The 27,189-nt window shown below is 40.6% G+C and overlaps 3 protein-coding genes across 5 annotated transcripts; all 3 read left to right on the plus strand.

Moving 5' to 3' along the window:
• Positions 1–2,783: 2,783 nt before the first annotated feature.
• LOC115734786 (pentatricopeptide repeat-containing protein At1g74850, chloroplastic) lies at positions 2,784–8,283 on the plus strand. The gene is made up of 4 exons (XM_030665712.2): positions 2,784–4,973; positions 6,026–6,340; positions 6,422–6,529; positions 7,465–8,283. The coding sequence occupies exons 1-4, from the start codon at positions 3,133–3,135 to the stop codon at positions 7,784–7,786; spliced, it is 2,586 nt and encodes an 861-aa protein (XP_030521572.2). The 5' UTR covers positions 2,784–3,132; the 3' UTR covers positions 7,787–8,283.
• Positions 8,284–12,246: 3,963 nt separating this feature from the next.
• Positions 12,247–14,880, plus strand: LOC115734789 (transcription factor MYB1R1). 2 transcript variants are annotated; one of them, XM_030665720.2, is made up of 3 exons: positions 12,247–12,645; positions 13,219–13,427; positions 14,248–14,880. In XM_030665720.2, the coding sequence occupies exons 1-3, from the start codon at positions 12,378–12,380 to the stop codon at positions 14,611–14,613; spliced, it is 843 nt and encodes a 280-aa protein (XP_030521580.1). In that variant the 5' UTR covers positions 12,247–12,377; the 3' UTR covers positions 14,614–14,880. The 2 variants fall into 2 exon arrangements, with proteins under 2 accessions (XP_030521580.1, XP_030521577.1); XM_030665717.2 differs by having other exon boundaries at positions 12,248–12,645; positions 14,173–14,880.
• A 500-nt stretch (positions 14,881–15,380) lies between these two features.
• Positions 15,381–18,822, plus strand: LOC115734791 (very-long-chain (3R)-3-hydroxyacyl-CoA dehydratase PASTICCINO 2A). Of its 2 annotated transcripts, XM_030665721.2 has the most exons (9): positions 15,392–15,607; positions 15,699–15,810; positions 16,147–16,165; positions 16,266–16,354; positions 16,471–16,524; positions 17,562–17,632; positions 17,737–17,818; positions 18,367–18,463; positions 18,545–18,822. In XM_030665721.2, the coding sequence occupies exons 1-9, from the start codon at positions 15,534–15,536 to the stop codon at positions 18,613–18,615; spliced, it is 669 nt and encodes a 222-aa protein (XP_030521581.1). In that variant the 5' UTR covers positions 15,392–15,533; the 3' UTR covers positions 18,616–18,822. The 2 variants fall into 2 exon arrangements, with proteins under 2 accessions (XP_030521582.1, XP_030521581.1); XM_030665722.2 differs by lacking the exons at positions 16,147–16,165; positions 16,266–16,354 and having other exon boundaries at positions 15,381–15,607.
• The last annotated feature ends 8,367 nt before the right edge of the window (positions 18,823–27,189 follow it).

The raw sequence follows: 27,189 nt of genomic DNA on the forward strand, positions 1-27,189 counted from the left end.
AACCAGCGAGGGCAACCCTCGGTAGATCGGGCAAGGGCTCACCTCGTTTAGCCCTCACCGATGGCTAGCCATTACCTAAGACCCGCCGCCGTTGGTGAAAAGGAAAGAAAAAAGAAGGAAGAAAAATTAAAAAAAGAAAAGAAAAAAGAAAAAGGAAAAAAATAAGAAAATGCAAATGACAAAAATATCCTTAACCAGGCTCTTCTTTGAAATAATGAAGGCACTTTAAGCCATTAATTGAAACAATGTTCGTTATAGGCTCTTATTTGAAAAAAATGAAGGTATTTCGGGCATTTATTTGAAGTTTTTCCTCGCTTGTATCAATGATCGTTCGTTTTTAAATGGTTGATTCAAAGATTAAATCCTCATCTGCATTATGCGTGACTAGGTGATCTAATACTAAGCAACCACCCCCTCTATTAACACACAATTTAGGTTGCGTTTGGTTTGGTATTCAAGGAAAGAATTGGAAAAATATAAAGACATTAAGTTAAATAGCATATTCAAAATACAAATAATATTTTGTGAAGTGTAATTAGAGAGTGCCTTGGGAATTGACTTTAATTTGAATACTATTTGGAAAAACTAAACTTGTAAATGACTTTCGTTAAATATTCTAAATTAATTAATTAAAAAAGGAAAATCTACTTACGACAGTTAGATGCAGGCAATTAGCCTCACCTAAGGTTGCATCACCTCAAGTGACCTCCGATGAGGGCTGTTTGGGGTTGCATGACCCCAATGACCACAAGTTGATGTTGCACTACCTCGGGCGACCCTTGACCGAGGTCATGAGGGCTGTCGGTGTCAAATTAGGCTCGCCGGAGATGGCAGAGTTGAGCAAGGGCACTATGGAGGAGAGAGAGCTTGGTGTGTAATGTGAGGGCAGAACATAAGTTTAGATAATTTAATGAGGGTAAGATGAAAAGAAAAAAAAATCATTAAATCTAAAGATAGCTTGGTGTGTAATGTGAGGGCAGAACACAAGTTTAGATAATTTAATGAGGGTAAGATGAAAAGAAAAAAAAAATCATTAAATCTAAAGATAGCTTTCCGCAATTTCCGAAAGGTCAAGGTAGTTCTTTCAGCTTTGTCAATATGATATTTCTCCGAATTGTCTTGAAAAAATATGCCAAATGCTTGGGCCTTTTTTTCGATGGATATGTTCACTAGAAATCCTAAAATTAGCTCAATTAAGTCCTAAAATTTGTAAAAATTACAATTGAGTCTTTCCATTTACTCCGTTCAATTTGGTTAACGGAAAATGTTGGTATGACTTTTTAAATATTTTCTAAACCCTACGAGGCAATGACATGACTAAAACGACGTTGTTTTGGTCCAAATATGATTCTTAATATAATTTTTATTTAAAATATAACTATAAAAATAAGCTAAAATTAAGAAAAAAAAAAAAACCCAGAACCAAAACCTGTGGCAAGGGCTTTGCTGCCCTTGACGCCACCCTAGCACGGCCGGGTAGGGCCGATGATGGTGGGGAAGTGGTGACCGGGGCCCGGCAACTCTCGCCAACCGCAAGACTCAATTTGTTTCGATTTTATTTCGAGTGATCTCAACCACATCACATCTCCCTCGTGCTTTCCAGAACGCCATTCTAGAGCTTCTTCCATGGCAGAGCTCTCTGGTTGCATCTTCGTTTTCGCAATTCCAGCTTCGATCCGTCATTGATTTGGCTATTTTTAGTCCAAGTTCCCTCATCTTGCTCAGGCCAAAGCCAATCGTACCTGAGCATCTCCATCGAGTGATTCTATAGCTGTTGCCAGATCCCCGCCGTCCTTCGTCGAGCTTCGTTAATAGAGGTTGATTCTCGGCTCTAGGATGATGTTCGATGAAATGCCTGAGAAAAAGGCGGACTGAATTTTTTATTTTCATAGATCCACGTGTAGTTCCAACGCTCTGTCACAGCTTTGTCTTTGACCGTTGGGCCTAGCCAGAGGCCGCCAACCCCCGCCAACCACTCCCCCAACATTGCCGGCCTTTCTCGACGGTGGTGTGGCGGCGGTGACAAGGGCGGTTCTTGTTCTGGTTTTATTTGTTTTTTGCCGCCCCCCGTCATTGGTTCTAGTTCTTTTTTTACAGTTCATTTTTAAATTAATCTAAATAAAAGTTACATTAAAAATTTGATTTTGGTCAAAACGATATCGTTTTAGCCACGTTATCGCTACGAAGGAGAGAGAAAATATTTAAAAAGCCACGTCAATATTTTTCATTTGCCAATTTAAAAGTGATAGTAGGATTTCTAACGAAAATATCCTTTTTTCAATAGATTTTGGAGGTCTAATAAAATTCCTTTTGAGAAAGTTATACCTAGATATGGCCAAATAGAACCGTGAGCCACTGGTCCTCAAGGGCCGGTTCCAGTTCCGGTTCCGCTCCGTTAAAAAAAAAAAAAGAGGAGGCCTGAGGGGAAAGAGCCGTTGGGCTCGGAAATCGGCGGTTCCCGGACAGGAATCGGAACCGGTGGTTCGGCCGAACCGGTCATGTCTAGCTATACCGGACGTTGCTCTTACCTGACTCTCCGGGAGAGGGAAGCCGTCGCCCAATGCTGACATCCCCGTAGCAGCTTGACGTGCCATCGATGCCCACGGTCAGCCGCCGACCCTCTCCTTGTGCCGCAGTGAGCCGCGCGAGATTGGCCTCACGCTCACCAGGGTTGTGCGAGCTTCGCGCAGAGCGCGGCTATGGCAGCGAGAAGAAGAAAACCGTAAAAGTCGAAGATGAAGATTAAGGAAGGAGAAGGATATATAGAGAGAGAGAGAGAGAGAGAGAGAGAGAGAGAGAGAGAGAGGGGTGTGAATTCATGAACGTCGCCTGACGAGTAACGACCATTTGTAATTGTTTGACTATTGTCCTTAAAGACATATCTTCACCTCGACACGTCGACGAATCCTGTTTGGATTGCAGATTCTAATCGGACGACCCGACCCATTCCATCTCGCCCCGGATAATGGCCCTGTTTATCCAAGAAAGCGCACCACGTGTCCATCTTCAACCTCCGTCTCGCGCTCGGTCGCTCTCTCCGTAGCAGAACAGCACTTCGCGGAGAGTTTGGACAATCAGTCGACCTTCAATTTCCATCGAGCTGGGAACCTCATGATTAGTTAAATTACCGCAATGACCTTCTCACTCTCTCTTCCCTTACCTTCTCCTAAACATCAGAGTCTTCGATCCTCCAAGGAAATCCTGGAATTCCCCATTGGCCGGAGATTCCTCACCGGGGACCTCAACTTCCTCGCCGGCGAGCGGAGATGCTGCTCCGGCGCCGGAATAGTCAGAGCCAAGCCCAAGGACCTGGTCCTCGGCAACCCGTCGGTGACCGTCGAGAAAGGCAAGTACAGCTACGACGTCGAAACCCTAATCAACAAGCTAAGCAGCTTGCCACCCCGCGGCAGCATAGCGCGTTGCCTCGACGTCTTCAAGAACAAGCTATCGTTGAACGACTTCGCTCTGGTGTTCAAGGAGTTCGCGCAGCGAGGTGATTGGCAGCGCTCGCTCCGTCTCTTCAAGTACATGCAGCGGCAAATCTGGTGCAAGCCGAACGAGCACATTTATACAATTATGATCAGCCTGTTGGGGCGCGAGGGCTTGCTAGATAAGTGCAGAGAGATATTCGATGAAATGCCCAGCAACGGCGTCTCTCGAAGCGTGTTCTCGTACACGGCTCTGATCAATGCGTATGGGAGAAATGGTCAGTACGAGGTTTCACTCGAGTTCCTTGATCAAATGAAGAAGGAGAGGGTGCCTCCTAGTATTTTGACTTACAATACTGTGATCAATTCTTGTGCTAGAGGTGGTTTGGATTGGGAGGGCTTGTTGGGTTTGTTTGCGGAGATGAGGCACGAGGGAATACAACCTGATCTGGTTACTTACAATACATTGCTGAGTGCTTGTTCAAATAGGGGTTTAGGTGACGAGGCAGAGATGGTTTTTAGGACTATGAATGAAGGAGGGGTAATTCCTGATATAACGACTTACAGTTACCTTGTTGAGACTTTCGGGAAATTGGGTAAGCTAGAGAAGGTTTCGGAACTCCTTAAGGAAATGGAGTCCGGAGGGAATCTGCCAGATATCACATCGTATAATGTTTTGTTAGAGGCGTATGCGCAATCTGGGTCTATCAAAGAGTCTATGGATGTGTTTAGGCAGATGCAGGCAGCCGGGTGCGCCCCTAATGCATCTACTTATAGTATACTGTTGAATCTTTATGGGAAGCAGGGGAGATATGATGACGTTCGTGACCTCTTTCTTGAGATGAAAGTGAGCAATACTGAGCCTGATGCTGCTACATATAATATACTGATCCAAGTATTTGGTGAGGGTGGTTACTTCAAGGAGGTGGTGACTTTGTTCAATGATATGGTAGAGGAGAATGTTAAGCCAAATATGGAAACATATGAAGGCTTAATTTATGCATGTGGGAGGGGAGGACTGTATGAGGATTCTAAGAAGGTATTACTTCACATGAATGAGAGAGGGATATTACCAAGTTCCAAGGTCTTTACTGGGGTCATCGAAGCATATGGGCAAGCTTCATTCTATGAGGAAGCTCTTGTTGCTTTTAATACAATGAATGAGGTGGGTAGCAAGCCAAATGTTGAAACCTACAACTCGCTTATTCATACATTTGCAGGAGGTGGTCTATATAAAGAGGCTGAAGTAATATTGACAAGGATGGGAGACTTAGGAGTTGCAAGGAACAGGGACTCCTTCAATGGCATGATTGAGGCTTTCAGGCAAGGAGGCCAATTTGAAGAAGCAATTAAAACTTACGTTGATATGGAAAAGGTCCGATGTAATCCCGACGAGAGGACTCTTGAAGCTGTTTTGAGCGTTTACTGCTTTTCAGGGCTAGTTGATGAGAGTGAAGAGCAGTTCAAGGAAATCAAATCCTCTGGAATATTGCCTAGCGTTATGTGTTACTGTATGATGGTGGCAGTCTATGCAAAGTGTGACCGGTGAGTGCTCATTCTGTCTTCATCCAAAAAATTTAAAAGTCACTTTACACTCTACCTGTGCTGTGCTGCCTGGCCACTTCTGCCATAGTGCTCGTTCATGGTTTCATCCACTTTAATGAATAGGCATGGATTACTGGTTGTTTGAGAAACAAAGCAGCAGTAGTGCTAGGAAGTTCTTAGTGTCAATTGTGCTATGTAATGCTGTCCTTGCTCTTAGAGAAAGATGACATTACTTGATCATCTCTCTTCAGTATCTCAAGTTTAACCTACTGATAGGGATTGTGTCTGCTAGGTAATTAGTCTCTACATCTTACTGCTATGGAGATGGCCGTCCTTTCCTATATGGAAGAATCATCAATTAAATTGTTGTCAGAAATCCTTATATCCTGTAATTCTTTTTGCATAGCTAACTTGGATTTATTTTCCCTGAGCCCATCTCTTGGTTGGCTCAGGTATGATGACTCATTTATCCATGAAATCCTGCTCTACAATGCCCTAATTCTGTTTTTCCACAAATTACTTCACTTGGTCGACCTTTTTTGCCTAAATTTAAGGGAACAAGTCAATATGAAAAGATAGATAGTAGAGAATGATGATCCATACCTTGTTTTCGTGTGGATGAGCTAATGTTATCCGGAGTGAGATTCAGTTAATAATGTTTTCATCGTTAAAGTGATCTCTATCCTTTCATGTTTATGCTTTATGAATACCTTATCTCAGTAGGAAATATTTATTGCTTTTGTGGTATTATCTTTTACAAGTTTAATGTGGGAAAACATAAATAAATCAGAAGTACATGGTAGAATTGTGTTTTTGTCTTACCTTGTCTGTTTATCTGGTTTTATGGTTGGAAATCTGCAATTGTATCCATGTGCTGGATGTCATCATTGGTGCGTTGGTGAATTATCTACTAAATGCTAAACACTTTAGAGGAATTACCAACCATTACTGCAAGAGGATTTGGTGGTTCCATACTCCGTCAAGAAGTAAAATACCCTTTTGCAGTGTACCTCTTGATGATCATTCTCACTTTTAAGCTGCTGTATTTCCAGGTGGGATGACGCCTGTGGTTTGCTGGATGAGATGTGCATAAATAGTGGATCAAATATTCATCAAGTGATTGGGCAAATGATTAAAGGGGACTATGATCACGATGCCAATTGGCAGATTGTGGAGTATGTTCTTGACAAACTTAACTCCGAAGGATGTGGTTTGGGAAAGAGATTTTACAATGCGCTTTTAGAGGCACTTTGGTGGCTAGGCCAAAGAGAACGTGCTGCCAGAGTGCTCAGTGAAGCGACCAAGAGGGGTCTGTTTCCTGAACTTTTTCGGAAAAGCAAACTAGTATGGTCCGTTGACGTACACAGGTATGTAGGATTTGTCTTTTATTCTCACTTATATTCTCTTAAACCATTTGCTTCTCTGTGCTGACGTCGCATGTGTCACAGAATGTGGGAAGGTGGTGCATATACTGCCATATCAGTTTGGCTAAATAGTATGAGGGAAGCGTTATTGAATGGAGAGGATCTTCCTCAAATCGCAAGCATTGTTGTTGTGTAAGCTCCTTTTCTGCTCATATTCTGCTTTTCTCTTCTTCACATTTATAATGATAAATGGATACATTGAATAAAGATGTTAGCTGTAATTAAATTCCAGCCATGATTTTTCACTGGGTTGAGCTAAGTTGAGTCTCTCCAAGTTTATGAGCTGCACCTGGCAGGTGCACCCATTTCTCCAATAATGAGATTAAACCTTGGTCCTAGGGTGCTAAAAAGTCCGACAATCTTTAGTGTATTTGTCAAATTAGTACTCTGACATGTAAGCTACAAGTGATGCCATATTTATTTTATGCACCTGGTGAGAACTTTCTTGAACTCAATTCTTTGTGGCTTTATCGGTGGAATCTCAATGAGCAGCAGCTAGGTTTAGAAAAATCCATTAAACGAATATGCTTCTTAACCCTTCCTACTGAAGCTTTTAAGTAGCGACGCACTTGCTTTCTTTTGGTTAGAGTATTGTTGGACTCCTTACTGCTCCTCATATCCTTGCATTAGTTGAATTGTCCAACAGCTGCAAACATTACTTTCTTTCCAATTTTAAGGTCGTGAATTGCCTATCGCGGGCTATTTGGGGAAATTTGACAGGAAAGATAAGTCAAGCTAACTATGAAAACCGCACAATCAATTTGTGGCAGATTCTTAGCATTTCTGCTTCTCATTGAGGATAATACACAATTGATGATCAATCAGAATCCTTACTTGGTCTCCTAGGCTCATTCTACTAATCAAGATTCATGAGTTTCTCTTTCGTATCATGTGGTTGTTAAATATGCTATCAAGTCCATTTTGCCTCTCATGTTCGCCATTGACAATTCTCAGAGTACTGGTCAAACAATGAGGCTTTTGAGTCCATTTGTACTTATGTTTTAATTGTTTGCCTTGTGTTAAACTGCTCATGCTTCCTTATTCTCACTCGGTTATGCGTTGGCCAGTCGAGGACAGACGGAGAAAAGCTCAACCAGTCAAGAATCTCCTATTGCAAAGGCTGCCTGGTCATTCCTTCAAGAAACTTTGTCATCGTCCTTTGGCTCCCCAGGCTGGAACAGGGGCAGAATTGTCTGCCAGAGGACACAGCTAAAGAAACTTCTTTCTGGGATCGAATCCTCTTCAGAAGGATCCAAAAATGATAGATTAGTAATTTTAAGCAACTCCCCCTTTTCTCCTTCGGGAACGAGAATCTCTCAAAGGAACGATAATCCCCGTACCAAAGCAAAAGAGAGGAAAAAGAGAGAGCTTGTTACTAGCACAGCCTGAAGGGGTATATGAAATCTGTCCTCAGTTCTGTGAAAACGTGACATGTTTCTTCCCAACTCAGTGACAGAGTTGGGATTTCAAGAATCAGCTCCAGCTACACAATTTGGCTGAAGAATCTCCTTTTCAAGAGCGGTTAAGGCCTTGGCCAAATCTCAGGGAGACTCTGCCCCAGGAAGACAAGCCAGTAATGGAGACTTGGTCCTTCAACTCCACACTGGGATACAAACAGAATGAATGGAAGGATTATGATTTTGCAGCTTTGGAGATATTTCTTACCTTCAGCTTAAGATGTACGTTAAATTTTGCATGTAGTAAAGGGTTGTCTTTTTGAACTTGCAATTGCGTGTCAGTGTTATTGTTTCTGTTATAAGGTCATTCAGTGAAGCAAGAAGCTTGCGCTACATTGGCATTTATTCTAGGTTTCTCTCAAACTTGATCTTCAAGTAATGGTCGGAAGCCAATATAATGACTTGAATAAAGAGAAGCTGGTCGTGAAATGCTTGCTTCCAAGGTATGTGCTGATTTTTGTTTCTGATCTGTTTTCTTCTGGACAAATATCATTAATTTCTGTTAGATCATAGAGAGCTTTTGGGTGCAGAAAATTCCCGTAGCTTCAGAGGACATGAGGAATTGTCCTGCGAAGTGGATTTCTTTTCCTTAATCATACCTTTATCAAGTCTTCTGAGAATACATCAACTATCCTAGATTTTGTAGCAATTGAAACTTGTGTTTAACTTGGCAACTACTTCTTCGATTCAGGGAGGCGCCAAGTTGCTGTTTCGCCCTGTGTATTGATGGTTGTGGACTCTTTGCATGGGCAGTGGACATGAGTGGGGCTTTATTGTGAAAAGCTGGTAAGTGGTACTTCACCACTAACATTGTTTTACTATTCTCTTCCTTTTTCGCACTGGTGGGATTTGAGAATCTTTTATGAACAAATAGAAACTGGGAAAAGCACAGTTCAAAAGCAGAGTGCATGTTACTCGTGCTGCTCAAATGGCATTATTATAAAAAGCAGATCTCTGGTAAAGAGTACAATGAGTAAAGATGAAACGTGATTTCATTAGCAACAACTTGCAATTAATCAAGACGTAGAGTAGGTTTTTGAGACTTGGCAAAAATGACTTTACATCTGTTGTGGCGCATAGATTATTCGTGGTGTGCCTCTACCCTCTCTGTATAACTAGTCACAGCTCTCTCCATTTTGTTAGACTTCAGTGAAAAGATCAAAAGGTGGAGTCTGATATGTATCTGAATAGCTCAAAAAGATAAGATCCTAACTTGGGAAAGCATGGTGTTTTCTCCACTTTACGGCTTTTGGATTATTCGAAGCAAAAGTCGATGTAACATACGTGGCTGTTGCTTTCGATCCTACTCGCTTCTTTCTCTCTTTTTATCCAATTTAGGGAGACATGATTTATCTTCGAGACTAAGGAACCACTTTAGCTTTTACCTACTATTTGTAGTCTGGAATTTTTGGAGTAGAAAAGATAGTTCGCAAAATGTCATGGGCAAATTATGCGAGCGGGCACGCATATTGAGAGAACAGTTGCTTGCATTTCCGTCAAGATTACTGACAATCAATTGTTCTTTATGTCTTTTCAACTATCTTTGGTTTGGATCGTTCATCGAATTCAGTAGTTGGATTTTCCCTACTTTGTATAGGCCAAGAGGACTTTTGGGTTCCGATTTTTGAACTAAACTATCCTAGTGTATTTCCTTAAATGTTATGGGTGGGTTCGGGTTCTATGATTGTATATGCTCTTGACGGGTCTAATTTTATTACTTCAGATGTTACTTGTTCTAGCTCAAATTAAGGAGAGGGCTAACATAAGTTATATATAACCTACGATGATTGATAAGATGTCCACGGAATTGTGAGAAATTTTTTTGGAACTTTTAAGGTGAGACGGGAGTTGATTGATGGTTATTGGTGGAGGCCCAGAAAACCTTATCTCGTCTTATCCTGCCAACGCACCCCCACCACCAAGGGTTCACAAAATTGTACGGACGTCCAGAGATAAGACTAAAGTCAAATATATATATATCTCTTCTTCATTTGATAAAGATCGAATATTCGATTCCCACCCTCGAAACGCCATCTTCATTGGCCCCCCCCCCAAAGAATTGCCATCTCCTCCCCCTCAAACAAAGAATAGTTCAACCCAACATCTTATTCGTTTTCTATTTCCATTGTAAACCCTAGAGATTGTTTAGATGTTTGATAACAGTGTTCAGCCTTTTAGCTCTGTTCGTGCTCGAGGTATTAGTTGCGTCCTCTTAACAACGCTAGTGAGGCGTGCAAATCTCAGCATCGGTAATTAGTCAAAACGGGAGCGTTTAGGTTAATGAAAATTAGTCGGATGCTCGACGTCGTGGTCGTAAAGAAGCAAATTATGATAAGGTCCGCGTTCTTCTTTCTTTCTATTTCGGAATTGGCGTGCATGACAGCTAGGGGGTATTGTCTGTGTATTCTAGGAAGAAGCGAAGGTAGCTTTGGCACTTCGCTTTGCTTTATTTTGGATAAAAAAGGGGAAAGGACTCGAGTGGATATTGCTTTTCACTACTAAATTATCGAGTCGATTTAGGTCAGATGGGATTATTTAGCGGCCATAATGGCTGGAAACTGTTGGTTTTTGTCCTAGATCGACAAATATTTTATTTTCTAAAGAGGCCCAACTCATGAGACAACAACCTCTGAACGTATTTTGACCAGATTCGTTTGGCTAAGGAAAGTGTGTACTTTTGGAGATGATGATAATATTTCATAGAAGGGCCCTCGGGTTGAGGATCATGTGCTGTGTGCTCCATTCTCGATTCTGCGAGTCACATGCTATTGGGAGTTCTGAGGTTGGTTGTTGCAATCTGGTTGGACTGGTAAAATAAAAAATAAAAAATCCACATTCGAGATACCTTTCCTTTTCTTCGTCCGAAAATTAAGAAGTTTATTTCACCCGAATGTATCTTGTCCTTGATATCTTACTTTAGTTATTTTTTGCAGGTGAAGTAACAGAGTGTTTTTTCATTTTTTTTTTAACATCTAAAAGATATGAGAAAATTGTCCAAAAAGTCCTAAATCTATTATACTTTTGTCAATTCGGTCCTAAATTATTTAATTTTGCCAATTGAGTCTTATATGTTTTCATGTTTTGCTAATTGAGTATATTAAGTCAATTTTGCTTGAAAATTGCGTGACTTGCTAGAGAAAGAAGGGAAGACAGTAAAAAGAAAAGAAAAGAAAAGAAAATACACGAGAAGAAATATTAAGGAATTATCAAAAACTTTTCACGTCATCGATTTATGCCCAAATTTGGCCGAATTGGATTCAATTGGCAAAACGTGAAAATATTTAGGATTGAATTGGCAAAATTAAAAGGTTTAGGATTGCATTGGCAAAAATGTAATATGCTTAGGATTTTTCGAACAATTTTTCTAAGAGACCCACAAATGATGGTTCCGAAGAACTCATTACATGATTGTTGACACTACTAGGATAATTGCAGTGAATGGACGCGAGGCGAATCGATGAGGGATGATATCGACGTTTTGACATTCATAGCGACGAGCGCTTCTCAGATTTCTTCTACTTCTTCCTACTTTCGACAACTACAGCTGTTCAATTTAGAACCGCAAGTCTCTCTGCTCAAAGTGCCAAATCATACAGAATCCCCTTTGGCAAAAAATCTCTTGCACAATGACCCCCAAGTCAATGAAATTCCTTCAAATCTATGTGACTTGTATCTAGCCATTCTAGCATTGACTCATGCGAGATGTGTGTACAAAAACAAAACATGCTCAATTTGTGCATTAAGCATGAAGAACTTAGGACAACATTACCAACAAAATATATTTGAGATAACCATTTTTGAAATTCATGAAAAGATGCTAATTTATTGTGCATTAAAGAGAGTGTGTACGAAATATATCTAAACTTTAGCACATAATCGAATAAGAAAGCTTCAATTTAATGCTACTGATAAAAAACTATGAAAGTTGTCCATTAAATTTATATTGCATAGAAGTGTTTTAGCAATATAAAATTATAAAAACTAAGTTTTCTTAAATTGAGATAAATAGAGAAGCATGTTAGCGATATGTGTCGGATCAGATATGATTCAAGAACTTTGCATTCGAATTCGAATAAATGAGTCATAAACGAGTTAATGGATCAGTTTGAGTCGGATCATTTATGTTCCGATTCAAATTTGACCCGACTCAATCATTTGGCAAACCTAATTCTCAGCTATAATACACAAAAAAAAAACAAAAAAACCAAAGCAGTGACATCTCAGCCCCTAATCCTCGTTGCACATGGACTGAATTCCAAGTGAATTTCATTCAGAAAGTATCTCAGCCGTCAGATTAGGGAAATATCCACGTTTCACGACAAGTAAAATGCACCGTCCATTTTTTTTTTACTTTTTCTTTTTTGACTTTCGCCTTATATATGCCATTTTCATTCCGTCTCACTCGTCTTGCCTCCTCTCCTCTCTCTCTCTCTCTCCCTTTCCCTCTCCAACTGTACGGACTCTCGGTCTCGTCGCAAAAAGGAACGGAGAGAACTCGGCTCCTCGCCGTCGCTGGTGCTAGAATGTCTCCTTCACGCGCCACCACCGACGTCGCCGGCGGCGAAAGCTCTGGCGCCGGTGCTGGAGAGATCATGCTGTTCGGCGTGAGGGTGGTTGTGGACTCGATGAGGAAGAGCGTGAGTCTGAACAACTTGTCTCAGTATCAGCAGCATCAGGATGCAATTCCTAGCGCCGACAATGGAAGCGGCAACAAGGAAGAGGTCGCCAAAGGTTATGCATCGGCCGACGATGTCGTGCACAACTCCGGCGGTGGCCGCGAGCGCAAGAGAGGTATGCATTTCGCTCTTTATTTTCCAGTTAATTTCGATGCGTTTTCGTTGGAATGGTCGGTCGATCTTTGGAGTAGTGCATACGTAGAGGTATTAGTAGTAATCGGTCTCCAAAGTGCCTGATTCGAGATTTAATTACCCGCATGCGATGTGATCACTGCTTTCTACAAACTTCTCATCATTTATCACTCGTCATTTCGATTATTGTATCTACCTTATAGTTTCTTTATCCGATGCGATTCTGCGGGAACCGTTGATTTCGATGACTTTAATTAGAACTTTCAATGAATTAGTTTCAATACGGAAGATTAATTAAGAGCTGTTAGTATTAATCAGCTGCACAATGAAAGCCTGATTTGATGTCAGTTCACAAATACTGATGTGAATGTTCTAAAATCGGTGGCTTTTGCTAGTTTATATCGGTCTTCTCCTTGAAGGTCTTCTGATGTTGAGTTATTGCCGTTATTGCCGTTAACATGTACAAGGAAAGTCATTTGATGCCTCAATCAGATGGAATTTGACCATATGTTTATCTGAAATGTGTTAACGTGTTTTTGTCTGTGGACTTAATCAGGAGTTCCCTGGACAGAGGAGGAGCACAGGTTGTTCTTGTTGGGTTTACAGAAAGTGGGAAAAGGAGATTGGAGAGCAATCTCCAGAAACTTTGTCAAGACTCGCACGCCCACTCAGGTTGCAAGCCATGCTCAGAAATATTTCCTTCGGCGAAGCAACCTCAATCGTCGGCGGCGTCGGTCTAGCCTCTTCGACATAACCACCGATTCTGTACGTATTTTGTTAACTTTGTGCTGGCCTCTGTTATCTTTGAAGGTCTGTCTTTGTTCCCGTTAGCTGATGAGATTCGATGAAAGTGTCTGAAAGTTGACCTAGATCAATAGAGCCTTTTTTTCGGTCTAGTTTCTTCAGGTTCAATCAAAGTAAATATTGACTTCAGGCCCTGCCTTAATTGAGCGACCTAATCACAGCCTTTCTTTTACTCATACACAATAGAATGAGATGAAAGAAGAAATCAGGCTGTGGTTTCATGGAGCTCATGTCTAGATGAAGTGATCAAGTGGCTTGAAGCATGAATCTCCTGAATAGCTGCCATAAATTTATGGATGAGTTTTCTTTACTCAGGCAAACTGTGTCCTTTTCTTTCTTTCATTTTCTTAGAGAAAAGCAGGAGGAGGTCACTGTTTTTGTTAGGCATTCTGGTTCTTACAACAAAATCGAGGAAAAGTTTAGTGTATTAAGTTAGATCTCAATCATGTGCTTATGGTGGGTTTGGTTTCTCGGATTTAGAAAAGCCAATTTGTTTACTGTGGAGTAAGTACTAGGAAAAAGCTCGCTCTTCCATGTGCAAGGCTTTTAAAAAATTGAGTGAAGGATCACGTTGCTCTCTTGCTGTGGCAATTAAAAAACTGGAACCCCCTTGCAACCTTTGTCTTTCTAATCTTTTGTGCCAAATCTTGATCTTTACGTTAAAATCACGCAATTTTTCTGATGCTGCTGCGTCCATTTCTTTTAGGTAACTGCAAGTACAATGGAGAACGAACATGTTCCTCATCAACATAATACATTTCAGCTGAATTCCTTGCCTCAGCATTCCCTGTTGCAAGATACTTGCAACCCAAATGGATATCTTACAATGGCCCCTTTCCAGGTGCCGATTGGACCAGCAGCATTTTCAGTTCCTGTTCAGAATCAGGTCCCGAATTTAACTCTAGTGCAAGGCGATGGGCCTGGGGATTCGCCATCGAAGCTCAACCAGCCGACACCTCTTGTCCCAATCCCTCATGCTTCAATTACCTCCAGTCCCGGTGCGAGTACGAAGTTGACAATGGAGCCACTGTCCCTATCCCTCAACCTCTCTCTGCCCTCAGATCAAGGAGATTCGCCTTCAAGGCATCCAGCCTTTCAGGGGATGTCGGGCTTCCACAGTGGAGAGAGCATAATCAGTGTTGCTTGAGAATCTTTTTATCTTGATAGAAAAGGCAAAAAAAAAGAAGAAGGGGTGGTTCATGCTTTGGATAATCATCCGGGTAAAGATAAGATACTTGGTGACCGGGCTACTGAATTTGATTTGCCAATTGTTGTACAGAGCACGGGGCAACAAAGTAAACATTGCCATGTGCTTTTCCCTTTCTGTTTAATGCTCTCTCTATCCCGGTCAGATGGTTACTAAGTTGTCGGCTCTCGTGTGACTGAAAACAATAATATCATCTGTCTTTGGCTACTATTAGTGTTGCTTGCTTGCTCTCGACTTTCACATGTCAAGGTCAGCTATGGAGTTTCACTGGAAGATAGTGAGCAAGATTCGTTGGGGGTCGGGTTTACAAATGAACCCAAGAAATAACTATCGGTGGCCTAGTTGGGCTTCACAAATAAGTGTGAACCGGATCGGATGAATGGACATGGGTTTCTAGAGTCTCGTCCTGAAAACGGACGTATCCTTAGGTACATTTCATCGTATTTGTCGCACAAAATGTCGAAGCATACAAGCACGTCGATATACGATCGCGATCCCATATCCGAGGATGGAACTGTTCCATAGGATTTGATTGGGCATAGCCGGGGGAGTGGAGAGCCCAATAAGAAGGAGACGGGCCGGCCTTTTTGTTAATCGTTCTCCATCTCCAAAAGCCTTACCTATTTGCGGACTTGTCGGCTCATTATGCCAATGATGAGGGGGTGGGGGGAGGGCAGGTGGGAAGTGGTTGATCAGCTCAACCGTCCCTCCTTTCTCCTCTTGAATGTCGAACATCGTACTCCTCTCCGAATTCACATCTTCCGGAGGCTTCAACCCCCTATATCCGAGCAAGAGACACCGCGAGCGAGCGAGCGAGCGTCGCATTTAGTTTCTCAGGTCTCCTCTTCTCTTTCCCTCGAATGGCGGGCGGTCTCCCCTCGGCCCTTAGGCGCCTATACCTCTCCATCTACAACTGGACTGTCTTCTTCGGATGGTACTCCATTACACTCCGCCTCTGTCTCTCTGTCTCTCTCTCTCCCCCCGTCCCGAATAGCGTCCTGATTACTCCCACGTTCCGTTTTCAGGTTACAAGTGTTGGTTCTCGCTGTCAAGACGCTCCATGAATCGGGCCACGAGCATGTCTACAGCGCCGTCGAGCGCCCTCTCCAGCTCGCTCAGACTGCCGCCATCTTGGAGGTACACCCCCGCACCGCATTGATCTTTGTGTTTGCTCAGTGTTCGGCTTCTATTGCACTTTGTCTCGTGGGGCTGTGTGCTTCTAAAGAGGATGCGTCTGGACTGCGAACCAGGTTTAGAGGTTTTGGGAATAGCCATTATCAATTCGCTGAACAATGCGTGCCGTGAGGGCTTTTTGTTTGCGTTATCCGAGTTGAAGTTCATTTCGGCGCTCGAATAATTGCTTCTTTCGTGGCTGAATTGCGCTCTGCCGTTGATATTCGTCAAAGATGGCCTCTCACGTTTCTCTCTCTTTGTTGTCCCCTTTTCTGGGTTTCCGGATTGGATCTCGGGTAGATCCTCCATGGTCTTGTTGGTGAGTTAATTCTCTCTTGACATTATCAAGTGGAATCTGTTCTATTCACATTTCATGGATGCTGGATTAATTCGCTTTCTCTTTAATCTTCTGTTCATAGGTCTGGTTAGATCCCCGATAACTGCCACCCTGCCTCAGATTGGTTCGAGATTGTATGTAACTTGGGGCATCCTCTATAGTTTTCCCGAGGTGATTCGTCCTACTCATGCAATCTTGTCTTTTCAACTTAATGTAGTTGGGCATTGTAATTTGAGCTAAACTCATGAATGTTCTCGTACTGACTATCTCATACTTCCTATGGGCAGACTCAGAAACACATAATGGTTAGCTCCTTGGTAATTAGCTGGTCCATCACTGAGGTAAACACAGGTTTTTTGTGCTCTCGCTCCGGTAGTCAGCTGTACAAATTCTTGCCATTTTAGACAAGATATTTTTGAACATATACCAAAGATACATAGACCTGCTTTTATGTATGGATACGCATTTACTGAATAGTGAGATGAACTGTGACATCAAGGACTTAGCATCATGAACTTTCTCTATATGATAAATGACCTTGGGTTTAGTTTCCATGCACTTCGCAAGGCGACAGAAGCACTTGCCTTAATCTGCTTTTCGTTTTGTTATATTTAGTTCAGACGTCAGAATATTCTTCCTGTGTGTGACAATGTAAATGACGTATACTTCTGGAACTTCCATCTCGTATTACTACCAAACTGACGTACATTATCTGACATTGATTTCTGCCTAGTTCCTTCATGGTACGATTCCTAATGGAATTTTGTGTATCTAGAATATGTTGATTCCTTTTGTACTGTGATACAACTCCTCTTATTGAGTGTCTGTATAATGTGGTAAACATTTATTTTGACACCTTTATATGATATATCTCGTAATGTAATTATCACCTTGTGAACGTAGTCTAATCTAAGCTGTGATTTGAACAAAGTTGGTTTATTCAATCCAATATATGATCTTCCTTCGAATGTTTGCCTCCCTTTCTACAATGAAATTTAAATCGTATGCATCGAAAGAGTTTCAAAAATGTTTGCTGTAGTCTATCGTTGGTTAACATATTCCTCAAGACTTCTTTTTTCCTCAATTTGTCTTTAGTTATAATTCTTTGTTCATCAACACTCGTAATATTCTAGCCTTGTTACTTTCATATGTTCTTAATTTGGTCTAATTCATGGAAACAGTAGAAAGGACTGAAATGGTCCAATGAGTTTCTGACTTTGCTTATCTTGCACCGTCTGTTGTCTGTGCTGCTATGTTATCCATATAAATTCATACTAAATTGTGCTACTGGCTTTGTTGCTTTAGTCAAATTGGGAAGTCAAAAAAACTCAGAGGTTTAGTGCCTTACGGAATGATTATGGATATTTCTTTGTGACAGATTATCCGTTACTCTTTCTTTGGCATGAAGGAGACTCTAGGTTTTACGCCATCATGGCTATTGTGGTTGAGGTACTAATAAATTAGTTGTAGCCTATTTAAACTCTTAGAGAAGTTTGATCAATCCGATATTATATTGCTGTACCTTTCCTGAATGATATGTTTTCACTGTGCAGGTACAGCACTTTCCTGTTGTTGTATCCAACTGGCATTGCCAGTGAAGTTGGGCTAATCTATATTGCACTTCCATACATTAAGGTATTTCTTTCTTTCTTTCTTTCTTTTCATTCTTTTTTAACTGAATTACTTCCAGCCAATTGTTAAACGATGAACATGCCACTTTATTTGGCACTGTATTCCTACTCTGCTCAAAGACAAGTTTTTATAATTCAGTTATCATCCTTTGGTTGGTTTTGATTTTTTATGTCTGGCTTATCGCGCCAAAGATTTGTTGGATTGAAAAGACCAAATTGTCTGATCGTTTCTGCAGCTGCATTAACTACGTTGAGTTAGGAGCTCTGCATAGGCCCTTCAATGAAAGTTCTCTGTAGATAGGACCACTAAATGGTTATTTGCCTCAAATCTGAAGTATTTGCAGACAGTGAGTGTGTGCTAGGCAGGGCCCTTATTCATGGTTTCACTTCCTGCTTGCAACTTTGTACTGTCCATGTGCGGTCCTAAATCAAATGCATCGCTTGCCTTATTGACATTCTCAGCATCAGATACATGATAGTTTCTTGCCTCTGGCTCATTTGTTTGAGATTGAATTGGCATCTGGTGACTGACTAAAGTGTCGGTCTGTGCAGAGATCTGAGAAGTATTGTGTAAGAATGCCCAACAAATGGAACTACTCTTTTGATTATTTCTATGCCGCTATCCTTGCTCTTGGAATCTATGTCCCAGGTAAGAGTGAAGAATTTACTTTCTTCATTTTAATGTTTATTGAGGCTTTTATCTGAGAGGCGCAATGAAATTTTGGTTCAGGGGGTCCTCACATGTACAGCTATATGCTTGGGCAGAGGAAAAAGGCTTTGGCTAAATCAAAGAGAGAGTAGGATGGGACAATGATTCTGCAATGCCACATGAATTTCCAAAGCTTGTATTTTAGTTTTGTTTTAAGCCCTGTCAACGATATATTTGCTGGGAGGGGGGAGGGGGCAAGGTTTATTTGTGCTGTCTGTGAATTGATTTATTCAGCTTGCAAAGAACAATTTAATGCAAGTTCAGAATTTTAATATACGTCTTCCTTTCATTTTCTCTTCTAACTTCTGCTATTTTTTCAATTTTGTTCTCCGACTTTTCTTTTTAACACCCTTTCATGATCAAGTACTTTTAACTATCTGATTGTGGAATCTTGTCGATACTTACTCTGTCAAATTGCTGGCATACAAATACCTCCGGGAATCAGGTAAACGATATGATGGTGCTGAAGGTGGATTGTATAAATAATGCGGCTGCATGTACATGTTTTAATTTTTACGAGTGAAGAATGCTTTTTTGTTCTTGATATTGCCATTTTTGTCTTGTCTTATGCACATGCCCACCACCCACCCCCTCGCCCCTTGATGCATGATGCGATAAATAACCTGTGCAGATGAATGTAAGTCAAGTCGCTCAGTTTCTGCCCCGCTGTTATGCTTGGTATTACACTTGTGCCAATTGAATGACATGTTGCGATTGAATGCATTCTCGATGCCCATGAGTATCTTTTTCAATCGAACGCGTTTCTTCATACTGCAAGCTGTTCATTGCTGCGGATTCATCTTCATTTACCATTCCTGTTTGTGTGGTTTCTTTGTAGTTTTAGTCAGTGGAAAAAAAATGCTTTTTAACAAGCATGTTACATGTCGGCGAAACAAAATCGAAAATGCTTGTTGCATGGTTCAGTTAGTAGCAGCAGATCATTTCGAAGTATGTCTGGGAAAATTTTGTAGCTATATTGCCTGTGCCAGCTCTGCTCATCGGGTATAGGTTACTAATTAATGTTTTGGCAAACGTTCAACTTCCATTGCTTGTTAGCAGAACGGTCTCTTTGTAATCGTTGCTGCTGTATCTGCTCCTGCTTAATATGAACTTAGAAACAACATCAGAGCCTCTTACGGGACGAATTCCGCGATTAATCTTTTAATGTTTCGATTAAGCGAGGTAAAGCATTAAGCTTGGGTTATCCTGTTTTTTGGTGTTTCAAGAAGATTTTCGTGAACACCGAGGGTCTTGTGAACCAATGCATGCAGAGGACGTCGGTTTGTAATGTAAAGGGATATGCTGGCGAAGAGCGTGAGAACTGTTTGGATTAACTAGTTCTGATGCACGTGTGCGACTTATTTTATTTTTTCTACTACTACATTGATTCTTTTCTAGAAAGAAATATTGCACGAACATTTGGCTATCCTTTTAAAAACCGAAAACAAACATTTTCTTTTTCATAATTGGCAAAAGGAAAACGAGAGAAGGATGAAGTTAGTTGTTGCACTGGAAGGACGATTAAAAAATTTCACAAAATGTAATTTTTAGTAAAAAGTGAGTAGTTAATTTTTTTTTCCTTTTTCCTTTTTATTTTTCTCGTTGGCCAATATTTTTTCTAATTGTAATTAAACTCCATAACAAAATCACAGTAGATCCGAGTTAAATTGAAATTTAAAAGTCAGGCAAAACCTACTTTTCGCTTAAAAGGGAAATTGTTCATAAACTCTTACTTCTATTGTGCTTTTGTCAATTCAATGATAAACCTTTTATTTGTGCTAGTTGAATCCTAAAAACTTTTCTCATTTTGTTGATTAAGTCCATCGAGTCAATTTTAACAGGAAATTGCTGACATGGACATCGACCGTCCTATGTGATATAACCAATGCTTATGTACATAATTTTTAACAATATTTTATTATATATTTTATTTATTTTTTCTTTTATTTTTCTCATTTCTTTTATTTTTTTTTCTTACTGTGGCCAGCAAGGTCCTGGTGATTCTCGCCAGCCACATCAAGAAGGAAAAACAAAAGAAATGAAAAGAAGAAGAGAAAAAATAATAAAGAAATATTTCATTTTAAAAAGTTTTAAGATGATTGTCCATGTCGGCGCTCGTCACAAATAGGACGATCGACATCCACGTTATACCAAAACTAGCTTGATGGACTCAATTGAAAAAATGTGAAAAAGGTGAGGACTCAATTGGTAAACGTAAAAGATTTGTGACTGAATTGGCAAAAGTGTAACAGGTTTTTGACTTTTTGTATAATTTTCCCTTCACATAGATAGATCGATATTACTCTTTATTCAGTCTCAACATTTTTTAAGGTATTCACAATGAATTATTGTAGATTAGTTTATGTCATTTTTTGCTAGAAATTTATACTCTTATGATGAGTTCTATCTAGTTAGACACCATTTGTTTTACATCATTGAAGCAATATGTATAGTTTGGTGACCATTGAAGACACCCGAAGGAATAGGTGTCCATTTCTCTCATTGAACCTTCTAGCACAACTCGTGCGTTGTATGAGAATAAATTTTTAATTTTGAGTAAAATTATAGTACGTGTTTTATTGAAGTTATTCAATAACTAAACAACATGTTGATTATTACTTTCCTAAGTAATTAATCGGAGACTGTGTCTTGTAAGAATGTACAAATTCGAAGTTATTTCAATTTATCTTCGTAATGTATGTGCAGCCAATTTCTGGTTATTTTATGACTTTTATTTCGATGCAAGGAGATTTTTCACGAATCGAAATGAATAAGATAGTGTGAATTATTAGATCAACGAGGATTTCTATTTATAATGTTTTTCAGAATTGGTTTAGGTAATTTATTCTAATCTCCAATTAGGCCCCTACATGACATGGAATCACTATTTAGCTAACCTGCTCATCCTATGCCTAATTAAATGTCATTTTTATATAACTATAGACGTATGAGCAGTACATGACGACCCATCCTCCTCTGCTTCTTGATCTTTTTGTTGGTGATCAATGCTGCAGTCAGCATGTGCATTGAATAGCCCGATTTTAGGGAAAACCGACACACATAGTTTTTGAACTTTGGCCGAAATATACAACTTAAATTTTTAATTTGTTCAATGTGATCCTTGAATTTTTAACTTATTCAGTCTTCCTTAATTTTAGTATATGTTCAATTTAGTCTCGGGACCATTCTTTTTATTTTTTATTTTTAGATTCCGGAACCATATAAAACATTCATTATTGTCCATGATCTTAAAGTAATGGAATGACTACCCTGGATTTTTTTTAATATAGTTTAGGACTACATTGAACATATATCATAGGTCCACGGATCGAATCAAACAAATTAAAAGTTCAGAGATTACGTTGAACATTAGGCTAAAGTTCGGGGATCACATTGAACAAATTGAAAGTTTAGGAACCATATTGCATATTGAACCAAAGTTCGGAGACCACATTGCACATTGAGCCAAAGTTCGGAGACTATTTATGTCATTATCCCCTAATTATATGGTTCGCTATAGTTTCTTTAACTTAAACTTATGGTTTGTTTATGGTTGCTTTCAAGCATTGAATTTCTTCTCGGAAACTCTCTCACCGCAGCTTCGGCTTTGCGGGGAGACCGGTAAAGAAATAGGGGGGAAGACAGGAAATAGAAAGTTTAATTCGACGTGCAAACGTGTAAATACAGCAAGAAGCAATTGACAAGAGGACAAGAACTTGGATTAACTCATCATCCACAATTCGATTAGAGAGGGACTTCCATAAATCCTCCCTCTCTACACCCATGCATACTATAGGTTTAGGACTTTTTTGGATAGTTTTCCCCTTTCGAAGTGCCTATTTTTTTGCGGGTGTAAGACTTTTAAGAGCAATTCCAAGTATGGATTGCTATCAATGCTTAGATCGAGGCCTGGTTTGTAGTGTTTTATGTCATTGTAGATGAACACCGGGTGATACATAATTACCATACGGGGGAAGGGTCCAATGTTTGTGAAGAAGAAGAAGAAGAATAAGAAGAAGATGATGATGATGATGATGTGCGTAATCGACCGGGTGAGTCCGATGATAATAACAATAATAATGATGATGATGGTGATAATGATGATAATGACCATGATGAGGTTAGTGATGAAGAAGATGATAGTTGGATGAACACCGATGATAGTGATGCCGAAGTCGTCGAATTTGACATTATGGAGAGTTACTACAACACGCAGTATAGTAACCCCATTCAGCTATTGGTACATCCACCGCCCTATTTGGAGATCGACTTTGATATGATGCAAGACGATACAATAGCAAAGCCGGACGGTACGATATTTGATCCGTCGAAAGAATTTGCTATTGGGCAGATTTTTCCATCACGGGATGCGGTACAGCTAGTCGCCAAAGAGTACTCAATGAGAAGAAATCATAGGTTTTGCTATGATACCACAAAGAAGAGAGAATATGTCATCAAATACGGTAATCCGAATGGACCATGCGACTGGAGGCTCCGTGCGATCACAAAAGTGGGTGGCGTGTTTTGAAAAATAAGTAAGTATAATGACCCACATACATGCAGTAATTTACATGCATCTGTAGATCATCCGCACCTTGTTCAAATGCACATATGCAGCTTCATCCAACAAATGGTCTCCACTCAACCGGATATCAAAATCAAGGCAATGATGGTGGAGATTCAAGACAAGCTGAACTTCCAACCTACTTACCGTAAAACCTGGAAGGCTAAACAAATGGCGATTGCCAAAGAATTTGGCGAATAGGATGAGTCATACGGTAGGTTGAGGAGGTACATGAACGCAATGATAAAAGAGAATCCGGGTTCTCATTTCGTGATTGAGGATCGCATGGGCGAGGATCGGAGCTGCACGGTTTTCGACCGGATATTTTGGACTTTCAAACAGACGATTAAATATTTCAAAAGTTGTCGGCCTGTTATATTTATTGACGGTACTTTCTTGTATGGAAAATACCGAGGAACACTCTTTTGTGCGGTTTCACTTGATGGGAACAATCATAATTTCCCATTGGCATTTGCTGTGGTTGTTCGGGAAAATGTTGACAATTGGCGGTGGTTTATGAATATGCTGCAGAGATATGTCACCAGAAGTGATGATTTTATGTAACATCAGACAGACATATCGGGATTCAACAAGTAATGCAGACAACACGGTGGCGTCCTCCACATGCCTACCATAGATATTGCATTCTTCACATTGTCAAGAACTACAAAAAACATTTCAAAAATGCTGACGGGATAAAACATGTTTAGATGGCGGGTAAACATTGAAATTCGTGAATTCCCAACTAAATACTTATTCAAAAATTTTACTATAATGTATTCATTATTGTTGTAATGTGCAGCTTACACGAATCAACAACGGAAGTTCGATTTCATCATAAGCCGAATTAGGGAGGTCGATCAACCCACGGTTGAATGGTGTGATCAGATTCCAGGGGAGAAATGGACAAAGGCTTATGATGGAGGGAAGAGATATGGGTCGATGACCACAAATTTGGTTGAATCGGTCAACGGGATGCTGAAACCTGTTCGTGGTCTACCAATAACAGCCATGGTTGAAAAGATATTCTACCAGTTGTCCCATTATTTCGACACGAGGAGAATAATGTACACGATGCAGAAGGTCAACCAATGGAAATTTACGCAAATTGGGGGTGAAACGCTCCTAAAAAACAGCGAAAAGGCAAATAAGCATCGGGTAAGATGTTTCGACTATGAAAAAGGGATTTACGAAGTGAAAACTACACGTGATAGAACTAGAGGATCTGGAGGCAACAAATACAAAGTGCACTTAGATGTGCGAATATGAACATGTGAGAAATTTGAACAGTTGAAAATTCCTTGTTCCCACATAATTGCAGTATGCCAACTACATGCAATTGATTACACTGGGTTCGTAGATGAATGTTATACGTTGGACAAAACCCTTCGGTGCTACCGGTACATGTTTCATCCGTTAGGGCATCATGACTCCCGGGATAAATCTAATGAGTTGCCATTAGTGCCGGATCCAAGGCGTATTAGGAAGAAAGGAAGGCCTCGTACATCCCGGATACGTAATGATATGGATTGGAGAACCCCGAGCAAGAGCGATTCGCGTAACCATTACACGAACTGCGGGAAATCGGGGCACAAGTGGCAAACATGTGCGCACAGATCAGCCCGGGATTAGTTGAAAGTTGTATCAATTATGTAGAATAGTTTGATGACACTTTTGTAATGTTATAATATCGTTCAACAATCATATTTATTACGTTCATTTTTTTAGTTGATTTTTATATTACATGTGTAATTTTTTTTTAATATTACAATATCTCAATTGCGCGATATTTCATCATTTATTCGTTCGATGTCCACATTACATAGTTGAAGAGATGTTGTCCTATTTCGTGCGAATTTGAAATGAATTTGGCCTGAGAGAGAGGGGGGCTTCAGCTTTCCTCCAAACACAGTGAAGAAATGTAGCACCCGTGAAGGTGCCGCAGATGGAAATAATGGCACCGCAGCATCTTCGTAGATGCTGTAGGGGGCATCACCACATGGGGGGCCAAGTGGGGGCGGGGGTAGGGAGGGGGGCCAAGTTTTGGGGAAGGGCGGGGCTCGGTCGGCAGTATGACCGCCGAGTGGGCCCCACCCCCTATACCCGCTATAACGGCATAATGACGGGAAGGAAGTCGGTTTCGGAGCTCAAAAATCAAGTTATTCCCGGTCATTTGCTCTCGTTCTTAAGAGCTTCGTGAAAGAAAGGAAGGAGAGGATGATTTCTCTCGTCCAACAAGACCGAACCGCCGAGCGTGGCGACTACCCCCGCCGCCACGGCCAAGACGGAGATTTTACGTTCGTGGCAGCGTATCCGGCGAAGGAAGTGGTACGCAAACTCTGGCCGTCCTCGACTTTTCGTCGCTAATTTCTCGTAAAGGTTCACTTGTCATCACTGTTTTCTATAACCATCACAAATTTGGTTTCCATTTTATGAGAATTAGCTTAATCGGTTTTAAAGGCCGTACATTTTTAAATGCCTAAAAATCCAAATAAGGTTTGAAGTCTACCATGATTTTATGTTCGTGCGGGCGATTGTCTGCCTCCATCGCGGAGATACTGGTTTTGACGGGACTTTGATCTATTGTAACGATCGTAAGGAATACGCTGTCCACCGGTAAGTTCACCCCTTACACCCTCTACAATTACATCACATAATGATACATGTGCGAACTCGTGTGCATGCATGCAAGAGAATGCTCGCCGTTAAAAATTTTGACTGTCGGCCTCTTTTTTTTTGTTTTTTATCTGTTTTTCAGCTATTGCCTAGAGACCGTAATTTTCCATGGGGACGTTCTCCGGTTCTGCGAGGATTATCAACCCGAGATTGGAAATCCCGACACGAATGGGGAAGGCTGTACTCCCACGGGGCGGAAGAAGAAGAAGAGGAGGACGAAGAACCAGAAGTGGACGAGGGTGAAGAATGGAAGAAAGAACAAAATGCTCAAGCCGCGAGCATAAAAGGGATGAGGAAAGAGATCAATTGCTGGATAAGGGCACAATCGTAAATACTCCTCTTTTTTTTGGGCCAAATAATCCTTGAATAAGTTATTTTATTGCCTTGCTTCGAGTTTGGGTGATCTATTTATTGAGAAAAAATCTCTAGACGGTTTTGAAGTTGACAAAACAATCCTAGTACTCTTGTATTTTGAGATAATGCTGTGATTTACTTGTTTTGCAGATTATCCTTTGGTGTGGGGATGTACGGGATTGAATCTAGCAAAAAGATTTGGCTCGAGATGTTGTTTCGAGAGTCTTAGATGCTGGTTCGAGCTCGGACGTTGGAATGACGCTCAAGTTCTGAGAGAAGTATTTCACTAGCAGTAATCAGAATTTCAAGAGGAATACAAATTGAGCTTAATTGATGTATATCAACGGACGCCATCGAGCTGGATCATCCTTGATAGATTCTCATTGATTGAGATCAATCAAGAATGCGGAACCAAGAAGACAGTTCAAGACTTTCTAAATGGAAGAAACCATCTATGGAAACCCGGGATCATAATTTTATGGGCTTTTGATCCAAACGGGGAAGACTTTCCTTTGGCGATCCCCAACGGCTTAGAGATCTTCTTTTTGCAAACATCTCGTTCAAAAGGGTAGATTTGGAGAGATCTCTTCCGGATGCCTTGCAACGGCTAGATTGGAGGCAGAAGAGTATAAAAGACATCTCGAAGACGAAGGGAATAGAGATCGGCGTAAAGAGGGAAAAATGTTCATAATTCCTAGATAGAGTGTACTCCATTTTAAATACACTTCTTGATCCATCCATTGTAATTGTGAGGAGGTGTACATAAGAGTGTTGAACGCTAGGTGTGAAATCCTTCGTGTCAAGGAGATCACTAATTTGTAACCTCTGAGCACATTAATAGTGGAATCTAGCCGATTGTTTGTCAGGTGAAGAAGTGGATGTAGGCTTAACCAAAGCCGAACCACTATAATCCTTTTGTGCAGTTTTCCTTATCTCTTACTCTGATCACTCTAAATATTTGGTGATATCTAAACTGCACACGGTCAATACGCATCGATCCTATTACATTTCTAGTATCAATTGAATTGCTTGAGTATCTGAGATTTCTGTTTTACACTGTGTGATTTGAATT

Source organism: Rhodamnia argentea, chromosome 7 (genome assembly GCF_020921035.1).
Source record: "Rhodamnia argentea isolate NSW1041297 chromosome 7, ASM2092103v1, whole genome shotgun sequence".
Taxonomy (NCBI): Eukaryota; Viridiplantae; Streptophyta; class Magnoliopsida; order Myrtales; family Myrtaceae; genus Rhodamnia; species Rhodamnia argentea.